This window comes from Rhipicephalus sanguineus, chromosome 10 (assembly GCF_013339695.2).
Source record: "Rhipicephalus sanguineus isolate Rsan-2018 chromosome 10, BIME_Rsan_1.4, whole genome shotgun sequence".
NCBI lineage: Eukaryota > Metazoa > Arthropoda > Arachnida > Ixodida > Ixodidae > Rhipicephalus > Rhipicephalus sanguineus.
This window is the reverse complement of record NC_051185.1, coordinates 15,184,398-15,197,357: the sequence shown is the minus strand read 5'-3', so window position 1 is coordinate 15,197,357 and position 12,960 is coordinate 15,184,398. Positions and strand designations below refer to the sequence as shown.

The following is a 12,960-nucleotide window of genomic DNA, read 5'->3' as shown; positions in this document are numbered from 1 at the left end:
TACTTTTCACCACGTCGCGTTATTTTGCTCTGCTTTCGATAACAACGGCGTTAGATTGATGAGCTCTGCTGACAAATCCTCATCACTCTATGCAGCCGATGTAAGGCTGGACAAATATATAGATCAATCTAACGGCGTCGAGCAGTGCACCTGGTCCCATGTGGTGCGTCACCAAGGGACTTGATAATTAAGTTCTCATATGTGTAGAAGCGTACGGTACGCTAATTACGTTGCGCAGCCTCTACAGTCAGCCACACATATCGTCAACGGCACGTGAAGCGTCTACTATTAGCAATGTAATTTTATTACTTTTTTTTTCGTTTTGCATGCGAGGCACCGACGACGGCAGATTACCGCGAGGCACTATAGCTATGCATTTGTCTAACGCGTCTTGAAATATAAAGCTACAGCGTCCATAGAATCATAGAAATATAAAGCTACAGCGTCCAGTTTTAAGCACGTGTTGCTCCCATTGATAATTATCATTGTGTGAAATAACGGAACTAGTAAACATTTTATTACCATTCCAACAGAACAGCAGTGCGCGTTGCGCGTTACCCGCCGCAAATGCTCCATTATGCGATTCTTTTATACGTATGAGTCAGAAGATCAGACAAATCCGCGGAATGTTTCTCATGCATTTCCATGCATCATATTCGCTTGCTTATCTTTTTGTTTAGTATTTTCAAGACGTATAAAATGATCACCATGCGATTTCTGACTGGCATTATTGCGTATCTTGAGGCAGTGCATCGTTGGGATTATTTTAACTTCTTTATAATGTAGGTTACGGTGTACCTGCTTTGTCTTTTATTAAAAACAGGGGTTCATTTTTATTTGAAATGCTGTGCTAAAATGATTAATGTCACGAACATATGCAAGGCGACCTCTGACAAGGTGATGGGATAACAGAAACTTTTCAAATAGGCATATCGAGGAATATGAGCTTATTATCTGTAAGAGATAAAGGTGTAACTACATTGCACATTAAAGAAAAAGATAAATTCGCGTTAACTTAATTCCAACTTGTTACTACCTAGACGTACACGCGTAAATTTTGACAAACGCAAGTCTTTAGTGGTGCTGTTTCGGACATGTGTCCCATTTTCTTGGCGGCTTTAGGCGTGCCTGCAGATGTGCGGCTTCTTCGAAAGAGGAGGCGGCTCCACCATTCTGCCCTTGCGGCACTAGAAAACGCTGAGAAAGAAAACCGGAGAACAGCGGAAAAAAAGAAGTTTCCCTCTCCCCACCGGGAGCTTCCGGGGCGCGGGCCGCAGTAGCGCATGTTATTTTGCTTCTTTTTTTTAAGTGTGTTTTTCACTCCACGCTCCCTAGCTACACTGTAGAGCAGCGCGCGGTTCCTCTTTGATCTTTCCCGCACTTTTCCACCTTCTGCGTTTTATTTTCCACAGCACGAGTCTTCAGTGGATTGCCATTGCTGTGTGTTCGTTCTAACAATCTTGAAAGAATATTTCTTGTTTATTTATTATTCGTGTATTGGTACTAAAATCTTACATTGCGGCCACGCCTTTTGATGAGTTTTTTTCACATAGCATATATGGTATTTCCGTTTGCCTGACTTATCCGTCAGCGAAAGATGAGAACGTTTACTCATTCGATTGCGCAAATTACATAATAAAGGACTAGCTGTTAGAACAAAACATTGCGTCTCTCTATCCACAGGCTGTTTGGGTGCAGCGCTGCTCGGGCAGCACGCAAAAATTTTCATGCTTCATGTTGTCTGTATAAAGACGATGCTTCTTTTAAGTTATACAGAATGGTTTTTAATGGCCGTTTTAGTTCAGAAATGACATAAATGTATTATGTGAGCTCGGTTTAATGCAAGCGGGTGACATTACTTGCATGAAAAAGCAAAATAAATAATCGCCTATCTAAATAAAGTTCATTTATGACCTTCAAATTACACTGCCTTACCTACGTACTGCAACTGACTAACTGTAGCCACTGAGTTTGCAATAATTGGAATGAAATCTTACGATTTAATATTTATGCCATCAAATTTGAGGTAGAAATTCACTGTTTGCTTCGGTCACGTTTTTTTTTTTTTGTAAGAATCCGTTTTAAGCATCGAACAACGACAAAAGCCTAGTTTAACGCCCATGTATACAAATACTGTCGCACACTTGGCGAATGATGGTCTCGAAAAACTCTAGATACGCACGCTTGGAGAAACCATGCACGAATGTAATGGCTCGCTATTATTTTTGTTATTTAGTCAATAATGGATTTGGATTGTTCGCACAAATAATCTCTATCACTTGGTGTAATCAGCTCAAGGACCACAAGTATGTTGTGTGTCACAGGTGATTTTTGTAATGTTTAAAAAGATCACGCTGTAGGAGTTGTTTACACTTCCTGCAGTGTATTTTATGCTGCCCTAAAATAATACACGCTGTTCGAATTCTCTGCCGGCAACCAAGGCCGGCACGACGTGTTGCCGACTTGTCGCCCCGACAAGCGTTTGGCGCGCTCGGCGTTCACTCGGCCACCAACGGTGGTGCGAATCGTGCAGCCGACCTAGTGCCGACAAGCGTTTGGCGCGCTCGGCGTTCACTTGGCCACCGACGGTGGCGCGAATCGTGCAGCAGATCTAGTGCCGACGTAGCTGGCAGCGCACCTCCGGCCGACCCTTTTCGGATGCCTGGTGGCCAGTGAAGTCGGCTGCCGGCTATTTGCCAGTGATCAGCCAAACGTCGGCAGTCGGCCAGCGTTGCTTGGGATACTAGGGGGGGGGGGGGGGGTACAACGGCTGAAGCCAACGCTCAGCAGTGCATTTTGGCGGGTCACGCATACTTACAACAGACCAGAGGGGATTGTGGCGGTACCTAAGAAGCCTTCGTTGGAAATGTGCATAGGGAATCAGGAAAGGGTAGAGCAATGAGAGGTAGAGAGCAGGGACAAGATTCTCTTTACCCCTTTTGGACAGTGGCAGGCAAAGCAACCTGACAAAGGGGGGGCAAACTCGACAAGCAGCCTTACAAAGGAGGTGGACGACAGGCACTGAAGGGAGGGGGCGGAGGCTGGCTTAGAGGGGGGGGGGGGGCGATCGCCGCTACCGCCCCTCCCCCCCCCTGGGATCTGCCACTGCTATGGCTTCAACGGAAGTTTTGCAATTAGAGCACAACACCTGCAACGGTATGAGTCGTCTGCTGATCCCCACTAAAGATACCGCGGCGCACACGACCACGCCCGCTGGTACAAAGTACGCACTTCCTGTCGGACTCACGCAGCCACCCCCCCCCCCCCCCCCCCCCCCACCTCATCAACGCGCCGGCTGCTATCTGCATGTGCCCATCGCGCGGATGAGACGGTCTGCTCGTTTCATCTCTGCTTAAGCCCCGTTCGTCGGCAGCGCTCGCGCACTTTCACTCGCACATGGAGCATACTACGCGCGGGGTGATGTAATCGCGATTTGGACTTGATAAGGAAGATCATGGCGAAGGCAAGAAATTCGCGTCGGAGTGTCTATGTAATTGCTATCGCAAAAAAAAAAGCAATATAGCTGCGGGCTAAGATAGCATGAAAGCACGGCAACAGCCTGAATTACGGCACTTCCGATTATGGTGGAAACGTTACTGTTTTCCGACATCGCGTGCCGTATCGAGCATGTGGGACCCGTGCCGGTGTCGCGAATTTCGGTCGCCGCTATGCCATGGCTCTGAAAAATTTTGTAATTCGGCTTTGTAGCAAATATCCACGTGGTGTGTCTGGTAATAGCGAGCTGCAGCCCCAAAAAATTTCAGTCGACTGCCTAAAACTTGCTTCAGCAGTGCCCTCATCGGGAAAAAAAGAAAGAAAAAAGCCTTCACTTGCTGTGAATGGGCCCGTTAGTTACGCTAGTTCTCGCCTGGAAATTTATTATATTCTTCACGGAGTCCTAAATAGCATGTTCGAAGCTCGGGATCAGAGCGAGTGAGCTCTCCGATAACAGCCAACAAGCGTCTTTTTTCTCGCCGATCGGGATGGCTTGCCAGATACGAGCCTTGTCGAAGACATCCGCTTCCTGCACGATCGCGATCGCTTGCAAGATAACTCAAGCTCGTTACATCTACTGCTACCGCTTCTACAACTAATCATGCTTGTTACTTGACACGCGGCGATAACAAAAACACCATATCGGGCACTAACGCACAGCACGCGCGAGAAAGATTACAGAACTACACCGCGTACTCACAGAACACCCTGACAACATTGCGCGATACGATGTGTCGTGGTTCGCGGTTCCCGCATGCCACGCATTAGCCGGATTCTCTCCCACTTCCCCACAGCCGCGGCCGTTTTATTTGAAAAATGCATTCACAAAATATCGAGCAAGCGCTACCGCGACTTTCGTCGCCTTTCAATAAGGTTACTTTGGATTTTCCCTGATGGGAGCACAATTTCCCTGAGTTTTCCCTGAGAATTTCCAGACTACTCAAAATCCCTGAGAATTCCCGGTTTTCCCGGTCGGTAGACATCCTGCCGGTACTGACTTCACCTGGTTTATTCTCTTTAAAATAACCTCCTATACATTTCACTTACATTCTAGATGACAGTGTGAATGACTACAAGCAAAATAATAGAAATATTCAAGGTGACACACTGCAACACCAAATATGTTAGCACACCTTTACTGATGACAACTTCCTTAAGGTATTAGTTTCAGCTTTACCAGTGAGGAAGTGTCACCGTAACAGGATTTCAGTTCTTTTTCTTCATTTGGCAAAGGCTCGATATAACTTTCCCTATCAAGGCACTTTGGAGAAAAATGACACAAAGGACTGCTTTTGGTGCAACTGTTCTATCAATCACTGCGTAGCATTGTTTTTATTCCAATGATTGACGTTCGCAACTTCGGCAGGACGAAACATCCTCACCTCTCGTGTGCACTTGAGCGTGATCTGGCAATAGGGCTGTTGCGAGAGCCGCCGCTGCTTGGTGTCAATGTCCAGACACTCGTCTCCGCTTCCCGCATCTCCACCAGCCAAGTTTGGTGGTGGCGATGGGGAAAGGTCATAGTCTGCCGATTGTTCCAGAGACTCAAGGCTGGAAAGCAAAGAGTTTTACATTGTTTGTTTTGCCCGTTTGTTCTGTTTAGTCGTACTGCACAACATCGCATGCCAGCCCGGATCAAATGCAGTAGCATATGTGACAACTTATGGTTAATTATCCGCTACTACCTATTTGTTTGTGCTGAGGTATGAACTTACAAAAGGTATGCTTTACCAGCTGCATGTCAGAGGTCAGCTACGAGTACATATGGCTGCGGTGATAACGAGCAGCCAGTCACACAATATTCACGAGAGCCCTGGAGTAACCACAAGACTAGGGCCTAGACGAGAACATGCACGCAGTGTTGTTGATGAAACACCACTATCCATAGCCAGTATACGGGCTCCTAGCTAGTGCCTCTAAAGACATTATATAACTCGACAATTCAAGTTCACTGGCTTGATGTAGCAGTTGCTCATTTTAGCATACAACTGTGAAAAATTTCTTGTTCGCCACAAACAACCTCAATCCCGCTACTGCTACACAATCAACCATAATGCTGCTTCACCTACAACTGCATAGACTGTGCAAGCCCAACCAGACCGGAAACAATACACCCCAACACATTGTGCCACTGTGGCAATGTGACATTGTCATTTGCTTAGCGTTGACATGAGGCACCCCAACCATTGCAAGCGCAATCAATCTAGTGCAAAGGTCACATCAGGGATTCCTTTCCACACATCCTGTCAACACCCTGTGCCTAATGAATGAATGCGGCGTTCATTTTGTGATATAGGGCGTTCGTTTGTCGCCTCGAAATGAAGACATCAGCAGCCTTTCCTTCCGCTCTTCCACTAGTATAAATGCATCGACATCAGCACGATATTAAATGCCTCTTATCGGACCAAGCTAAACGAGCTCTATTAATGCAACTGTGTTAAACGAATCCTTCCACCAGGCTATGTTGCAAACTTGATTATAAGCAGGAACTTGTTCGACACCAACACCTCCTAGTGGGATGATTTTCCATATGGGCCATTTAATAGGGGATTAATATAGCCGATTGATAGGGGGGAATAGGGGATTAAGAGGGGAGGGTAAATGTGTTGCTGTGCTGCCAGGAGGCAGGCCTCACTGACAACACAGAGGTTCTTTCCTCCCTCCCTCCTCCCATACTTTAAGCAGAAAGGCTGCGGCATGTTTACACTGCAAGCTTCGCAACCTTCTTTTCCCTATTAGTGCTGTGTAGTGCAATACCAGTGGTAGCGCTGCAGGTTGTACACACATGAGGGCCATGTCTCATGCAGTCGGCGACATTACAATCAGTGCTTTATGTAGAGGCTTATGTGCAAGTGACCTTGAATCCCTGGCTGGAAGCGGAGCTCTGTTGAAAAAGTGCACATGCGCTTTCTATTTAAAATTTCAGTTGTTTCCTCACCACGCAGCTGATGCTTTGCAGCGACGATTGCAACTATGTGATCTTTGTGCTGCGCAATTATCTGTTTGTGATGCCCAAACCTCGTGACGGACTCAAAGTATTTATATACAGGGTTTTCTTTTTCACAGATTTTTATAAGATTTTTTATAAAAATGCTATGGCAGTCACGCTCTTGCCATTTTTGCGCGCATGCTCTACATGAAGGCCGAAGTACTTTGTCGGAACTAAAACAACATTGACGTGACTAATTAACAAAAACTCATTAATTAGCTCTTTAATTATTTACTTGAGTACACTTGTTTACATTAGAAAGTTGTAGTGCATGATAACTTATGGCATACCCATTTTTTTACAAATCACAAAAGTTGAACATAGTTCGAGATATTCATCATCGAATTTCAAGGGCAAAATCAAAACAGATCGCGCCTGGTGCACACGAAGTGCATCAACTGTGCTACGTCCAACCAGAACTGCCCATGACAGGGAAATGACGAAATTTGAATCAAGGCACGCCGCAGCCGTATTTTTCGTGAAAAGCTGCAAGTCATCTCACTTGTGCCCATGCAGCGCCTATTTTTGCACATAGTGTTTGGTGCTTATCTGTTTCTTTTGAACTGTGCACAAGAAAACGGCAATATCATCCGTTCTTTTTGTCTGGGATGCATAAAACTCAGGGGCAGCCACTGCGGCGCTTCTTGCAGACAGGCAAAATAGTTTTTTCACGCCTCTTTATGGCTCAAGTTTAAGTAAGAAACAGGCAAAGACTACACATCACATGCAAACAATAAGCTGTCTAATTGTTTATTTGAGAATGCTTGCCGATTTTTCTGACCACATTCTGCTATGGCACACCTCGATTCAAATTTCATCACGTTCCTGTCACTGGCAGTTCAGGTCTGACGTAGCCGAGTTGTCGCGCCTTGTATGCACCAGGTGCGATCAGTTTCAATTTCGCCCTGGAAATTTAATGATGAATATCTCAAACTATGTGCAATTTTTGTGATTTCTAGGAAATGGGCATGCCATAAATTATCATGCACTACAACTCTCTGATATAAACGACACTCAAGTCAATAAATTAACAAGTTATTTAACGAGTTTTTGTTAATAAGTTGCCCCACTGTCATTTTAGGTGCGGAAAAGTATTTCCCCCTCCACATAGAGTTCATGCGCGAAAACTACAGGACCCTGATTGTCATAGGATTTTTATTTAAAAATCTGCATTGCATGTATATATGAAACAAGCTAGGCATTTTGCTAGATTTATGCAGAAGTAGTAAAAGTGAAGTAAGCATAACATTTACCCGGGAAAAAAAAACTAATTCTGAACTGTAATGCCAGTGTGGGCTGCACTAATATCAACAGTCAACGTCAGTAGAAAAACCATTTTTGACTTCACTGGTTAGACGTTCGCTCAGGCATGTTACAGGTGACGCACTTTCCAAGGAACACCACAGATTAGAGGGTGGCATAAAATACTAACACAACTAGTACGTAATAATGAGCTCTGCAAAACTCTGCACTGGCTTTAATACCTTCTAAATGAGAAAAAAACTGCTACAAAGTTTCAAAAAACAGTCCAAAATAGCGAATATATTTAATTTTGTTATCCACACACACTTGGGTATATTATACGTGTGCTAAAAGTCAACAGCTGGTCTGGTAAAGAAACTGCAGATGTTAGCATATATTATCCGAGTGAACCCAGTCGAATCCACCAACCACTTTAAAGAAGCTTCTTTAAGCTTGCTCCTATTCGAATACGCTAAGGCCAGAAGACAGGCCTTCTAGGTGACCAACTATAATTCGATCACATTATCTCCTTTTTCTCATTGCAGGCCTTCAGAGATCTTTTCCAACAGATATTTATTCGATCAATTAATACGTCCATGATCTCAAGTACGTGCATATATATCTCATCATTGTAAGAACCTGAGCATAGTAGCAGCCCTGCATTTTCTTTTTGACGTGAAGCCACTTTCAGTTTTAAACTGACTTTAAATGAAACGCCAGGGGTTGTCGCATTTAAAAAAGGGCAAGACCAAGAGCACCTTCACCTAGAACACGTATATTCTCTCCCCCGCAACAGCTGTGCAGGAACGGGTAATCTTTATCCGGTTCTCAATCGCCCATATATGCATTTGATCCTTGCAGCTAGCTAGCGCTCGAAACGAAAAAACCGCGCGCTTGTAGGCTATTGCTTTCGACGTGCTATCAAAGCGGACAAAAAATATAACAATTATTAAGCGGCTCCCGCGGGCAAAACTGGCGTGCGGCCCCAGCAACGCAACTGGATGGAAACGCAAAAAGCTAACTGCGCGAGCAAACGCGGTGACCTCGGTCTGCGAGCAAGCGCGATTGGGCAACTGTTTCCTATTCGACGCAGCCAGCAAGCACGTTTCCAAAAGCCTTAGCGGAAGCTCGACTGAGTTGCGGAACGAAGCGTGCCTGCCTTTGGGAAAGGGCAATAATTAAATGCGATCGAAAAAAATGTACGACCCTCAGTAAGGTACTGCCGCTCCCAGTGCAGTAGTAGTTGCTACAGCGTTTCGCGTGCCGATGATGCGTCATGCGCGCTATTAGCTGCGTGTTCGGAAAGATCTGCGGTAAATTAAAACATATACGGAAAGAAAAACGTGAATAATCTTCGTGCACGGCTAAATAGGCCACAGCAGTGCGGCTGGCCAGACAAATACAAGGATAGCTGCCAGCCAGGAAGCGAGTCCGTACGCAGTGCGCTCCATGCCTGCCTAACTGGCCAACGATGGCCGTTATTCATTTATTTTTCTTTCATTTTTAACTCGTTCGCGCTCTGTTGGATGTCCGGACGTACCCCTTCCCTCCTTCGGTTATTTGGCACGAGCTACGCAGAACGCGAGACTGGCTTGGGAATCAGCGGAAACAAGAAGTAAAATCTTTCGGATGTGACGGACCGAGGGCTGCACGCGCGTGAACGAAAACTGACGAAAACACGGACGTCGACTTTGTGGGCAAATGCGTGTTCGTTCACGGAACGAAGCGCGGTACGTAGATGACGCGTTATTTTTGTTTTAGGAAATTCTTACAGCCGATTTTCCTTTGTCGCCATCCGACATTCGCGTAACTACAGCTTGTTCTAAGAGCAAAACACCTCTTTTCGTAAACAAGTCGACGGTGCACGCGTGCTGGAACACTAACACCTGCTAGCACGGTTTAATAAAGACAAGCAAACGGCAATTCCGAAACCGAAAGGTTTCAATGTGCGCAATTACGGCGGAAGGGAAAAGTGCGTATGCTCAGTTTAGCAAACGTTAAATCTGGATAACACAACTATGCAATACAGCAACTGAATACTCATTCGAAAGGGGCAAGCATCAGTGCGTATATAAGCGCGTTTCGACCTGCATTTTGCATTTTTTGTTTGCGTGAAGAGCCCAAACAGGATGGCGAAGCAGCACAAAGGAGCTAGCGCATCGCCCAGACAGGAGCATCAATTAACCTAGAACCGCTAGGAGTTTCCCGCGTATCACTTCAACCGTGACCACTATATAGTTCGAGCTATCCCCGCTTCAGCAATTTTCTTTGGACACGCTCGATGAAGAAGAACGTGCGCGGTTGCGCCTTTCGAAGTTCTTAAACAGCGGTTGCTAAGCGACCCGCCATCCGAGACACCGTGCAAATCCACGAGACGCGCGGCATCTTTTTTTTTTCTCGCGCTTGAAAGCGCAAACGGGCCACAAAGACCGCCCAGGCGAAAATATCAAAAACGGTGCCCGTAGTTACGAGACTGCAGGTGTATATGTCCATTTGAAAACACAAAAAATGCACGTGAAATGAGAGGCCGCGTACTGCTATATGTATGCATTCGCGCTTTAGTGATACAAGAAATTAAAAAAAGCGCTATAAACATGGAAACACACACTCAGACTGTATCTACCTCTTGAATATACATTAGCGTGCCCGCCTTTGTCGCCAAGCTACAGAGCGCTGGGCACGAAAAAAGCAAAGGCCCGGGCGCTCTTTTTTTTCACCCGAGAAGGAACTGGCCTACTTTTTGCATAAGTAGAAAGCACGGCCCGTCGCTGCTACATTAGAGCGCATTAAGCAACAGCTGAGAGTCGTTCCAGAGAAGCTTGCGAGAGAGAGTTGGCGAATAAACTCGTTGGCTGAGCGTAGTTTCGCTTCTACCGTCGCTTTCAGACAACAGGCAGCCGAGGACCGCCATCTTTGACGGGATCAGCTGGACGCGAGGGAGAGCGAAAACTTCAGAATCGCCAAAAAGAAAGCGCGCTTAGCGAAGCCGTTCTCTGCGCCTATCGCAAGATATCCTTTTGTCTCTCCGGCTCCCGACAACAGCAACATTGTTTGCACTAGTGGCGTGGGGTGCGAAGTGCGCACGCCAGTCTCCCATACATTGTCTTCGCCTCTCCTTCTCTAACTGTACAGCTGTTTCGATCGCGTTGACTGGAACAGCTGTAAGAGCGTTGCCAGAACGGTTACTGCTGCGCTCATTCGGAACGATATAAATTTGCCCAATCGACAAATCGGTCAGCTAGCTCTCGCATACAAGAGAAGCGGAATGCTGCACGTATTGTCTCAACATGTTTATTTCTCTTTCCACCCTTTCGCCGTCTCTTTCTCTCCCTCTCGGCCACCCGTCTGAATCGATAAATGGCCCGTCCCGCTATATTTCTCGTCCTTGGCAAAGACCCAGCGACAGACAAGCGTCTCAAACACGCACGCTAGACGCGGAAAAGAAGCAACTTGCAACACCTCGCGCACGCGTCGTGGTATAAACACACACACACAAAGCACACCACACGGTACCTTTCGTCGGAGCAACAGTAGAACTCCAGGATTTTTTTCTTTTCCCAGCCTTCTTCAGTCTTGACCCAGGCTTCGCCCGGTGAACGCCAATCACGACCGATGAACGGCATCGCGCCGTCGAAGGAAACCGCAGCTGTTCGCGACGATGCGGAGTAGACCGTCGCGTGGCGTTTCGCTGAAGACGACTCGCACCACGCCAACGGCCCCCTAACCAGTCCACTCGCAACAAAGAAAAACCCGACGGACACCGTGCGAACGAAACAAACGAACACAAAGACTAGAAAGAAAGCGGACCGCGAAATAAAAAAAACTGCGCGCGACTTGGTCGTTCTCCGCGCTCGCAGGTCGCCGTCAGGGCCCCGTCAACTGCGTCGAGTCTGAGCGCGCTCTCCCCAGCCAGTTTGTTGATGCATGCATGCTTTTTTTGTTGACGGATCTGACGTCACGGAAGTCACGAGACTACCCTTTCGTCGTTGCGTTGTAGGTGGCGCGGCCCGTTTGAAAACAGAGCGAAACCGAAATTGACCGTCACGAAAGCGCAGCCGCCGCGCGTTTGCTCTTTCTCTTTTGCGCAATTCACCTCGCGCAATTTCCTTGGCCGCTTGCTTAATTGTTTGCGATTGCGAGCAGGAAAACCAGCGCACCGTCGCAATAGAACCTAAAGCACGGAGAACAAGTTTCAAGAGCAAAAAAACTCAGTATCCTTTATGCATTCGCCCAAGACGACCCGAAGGCGAAAGCCATCTCCTTGTTCTTTTCAGTCGATGCCTTGATCCTCCCATGCCACTCTCAGAAGTCTTTCTGTACCAAACTTGGTTTAGCACTGCCTCCAGAATCGGCCCACCTTTGACCAAGCGACGATGTCATGTGATGACGTCACAAATTTTGACGGTGTGTGACGTCATATGGCAAATCAATAGGTATGCTAAACAGATACCGGACTTTTTTACCCAAGTCGTTAAAACGTCAATTATACTTTTCTTTAATTCATTCGCGTTTGCACTACTGTGTTCTGATTTGGGGAGTTACGTCACAGTCTAATCTTAATAGCCTGTACCTTATGCAAAAAAAGAACTGTTCGTTTCATTCACCACCTGTCATACTATGAACACGTATCCTCCTGTTTTTCCTCAGACCACATTCTTGGCATTCGTGAGATACACAGCCAGCGTCTCGCTGAGCTTATATTTATGGAGTACAAAAATGACACTCAGCGTTTTTTTGCAACCTATACAAACAGCATCCAAAACTACAACTCCAGGCATTCTGCTTTTTTAAAACCAAGGACGAGGACTGCCTATGGTCAGCACCTGTTGAAATGGCAAATCCCTCATCTGTTAGACATCCATCCGCAAGTACTAACCTTAGTAACAGATTCTTCTTCCGTGTCCACTTTCAGAAAGAAATCGAAGATGTACTTCCTTGGACATAATTAGTTGCTTTATATTCCACATAACTTGAACCCTTCAATTTACGTGGGTAATTTATATTGTATAATAGTATTATATGCCTGGTTTTTTCATGTATGAATGTCTGCATATATGTTCCCATTAGAATGCCGGTATTTATATTTATATTTGTATAACTACTGCTCTCTTTTATTTACATGTGCTTTGTAGTCATACAAGTGATTCTGTTATCCATTTTCCTTGTCTTGTTACACTATGTTTCTATAAGTTTTTCTTTCCCCGTTAATCAAAATGTTGTACTCATGCACTTCT

The 12,960-nt window shown here is 46.0% G+C and overlaps 1 protein-coding gene across 4 annotated transcripts in view; it reads right to left on the bottom strand.

Moving 5' to 3' along the window:
• Positions 1–11,643, bottom strand: part of LOC119407105 (F-box only protein 25) — a 32,978-nt gene extending 21,335 nt beyond the window's left edge. For all 4 annotated transcript variants that reach the window (XM_049419767.1, XM_049419769.1, XM_049419768.1 and 1 more), the window contains exons 1-2: positions 11,240–11,643; positions 4,878–5,046 (exon numbers count right to left, since the gene is read on the bottom strand). In XM_049419767.1, the coding sequence (XP_049275724.1) occupies positions 4,878–5,046; positions 11,240–11,349 (279 nt within the window). In that variant the 5' untranslated portion in view covers positions 11,350–11,643. The remainder of the gene's footprint in view (positions 1–4,877; positions 5,047–11,239) is intronic.
• Between the last annotated feature and the right edge of the window lie 1,317 nt (positions 11,644–12,960).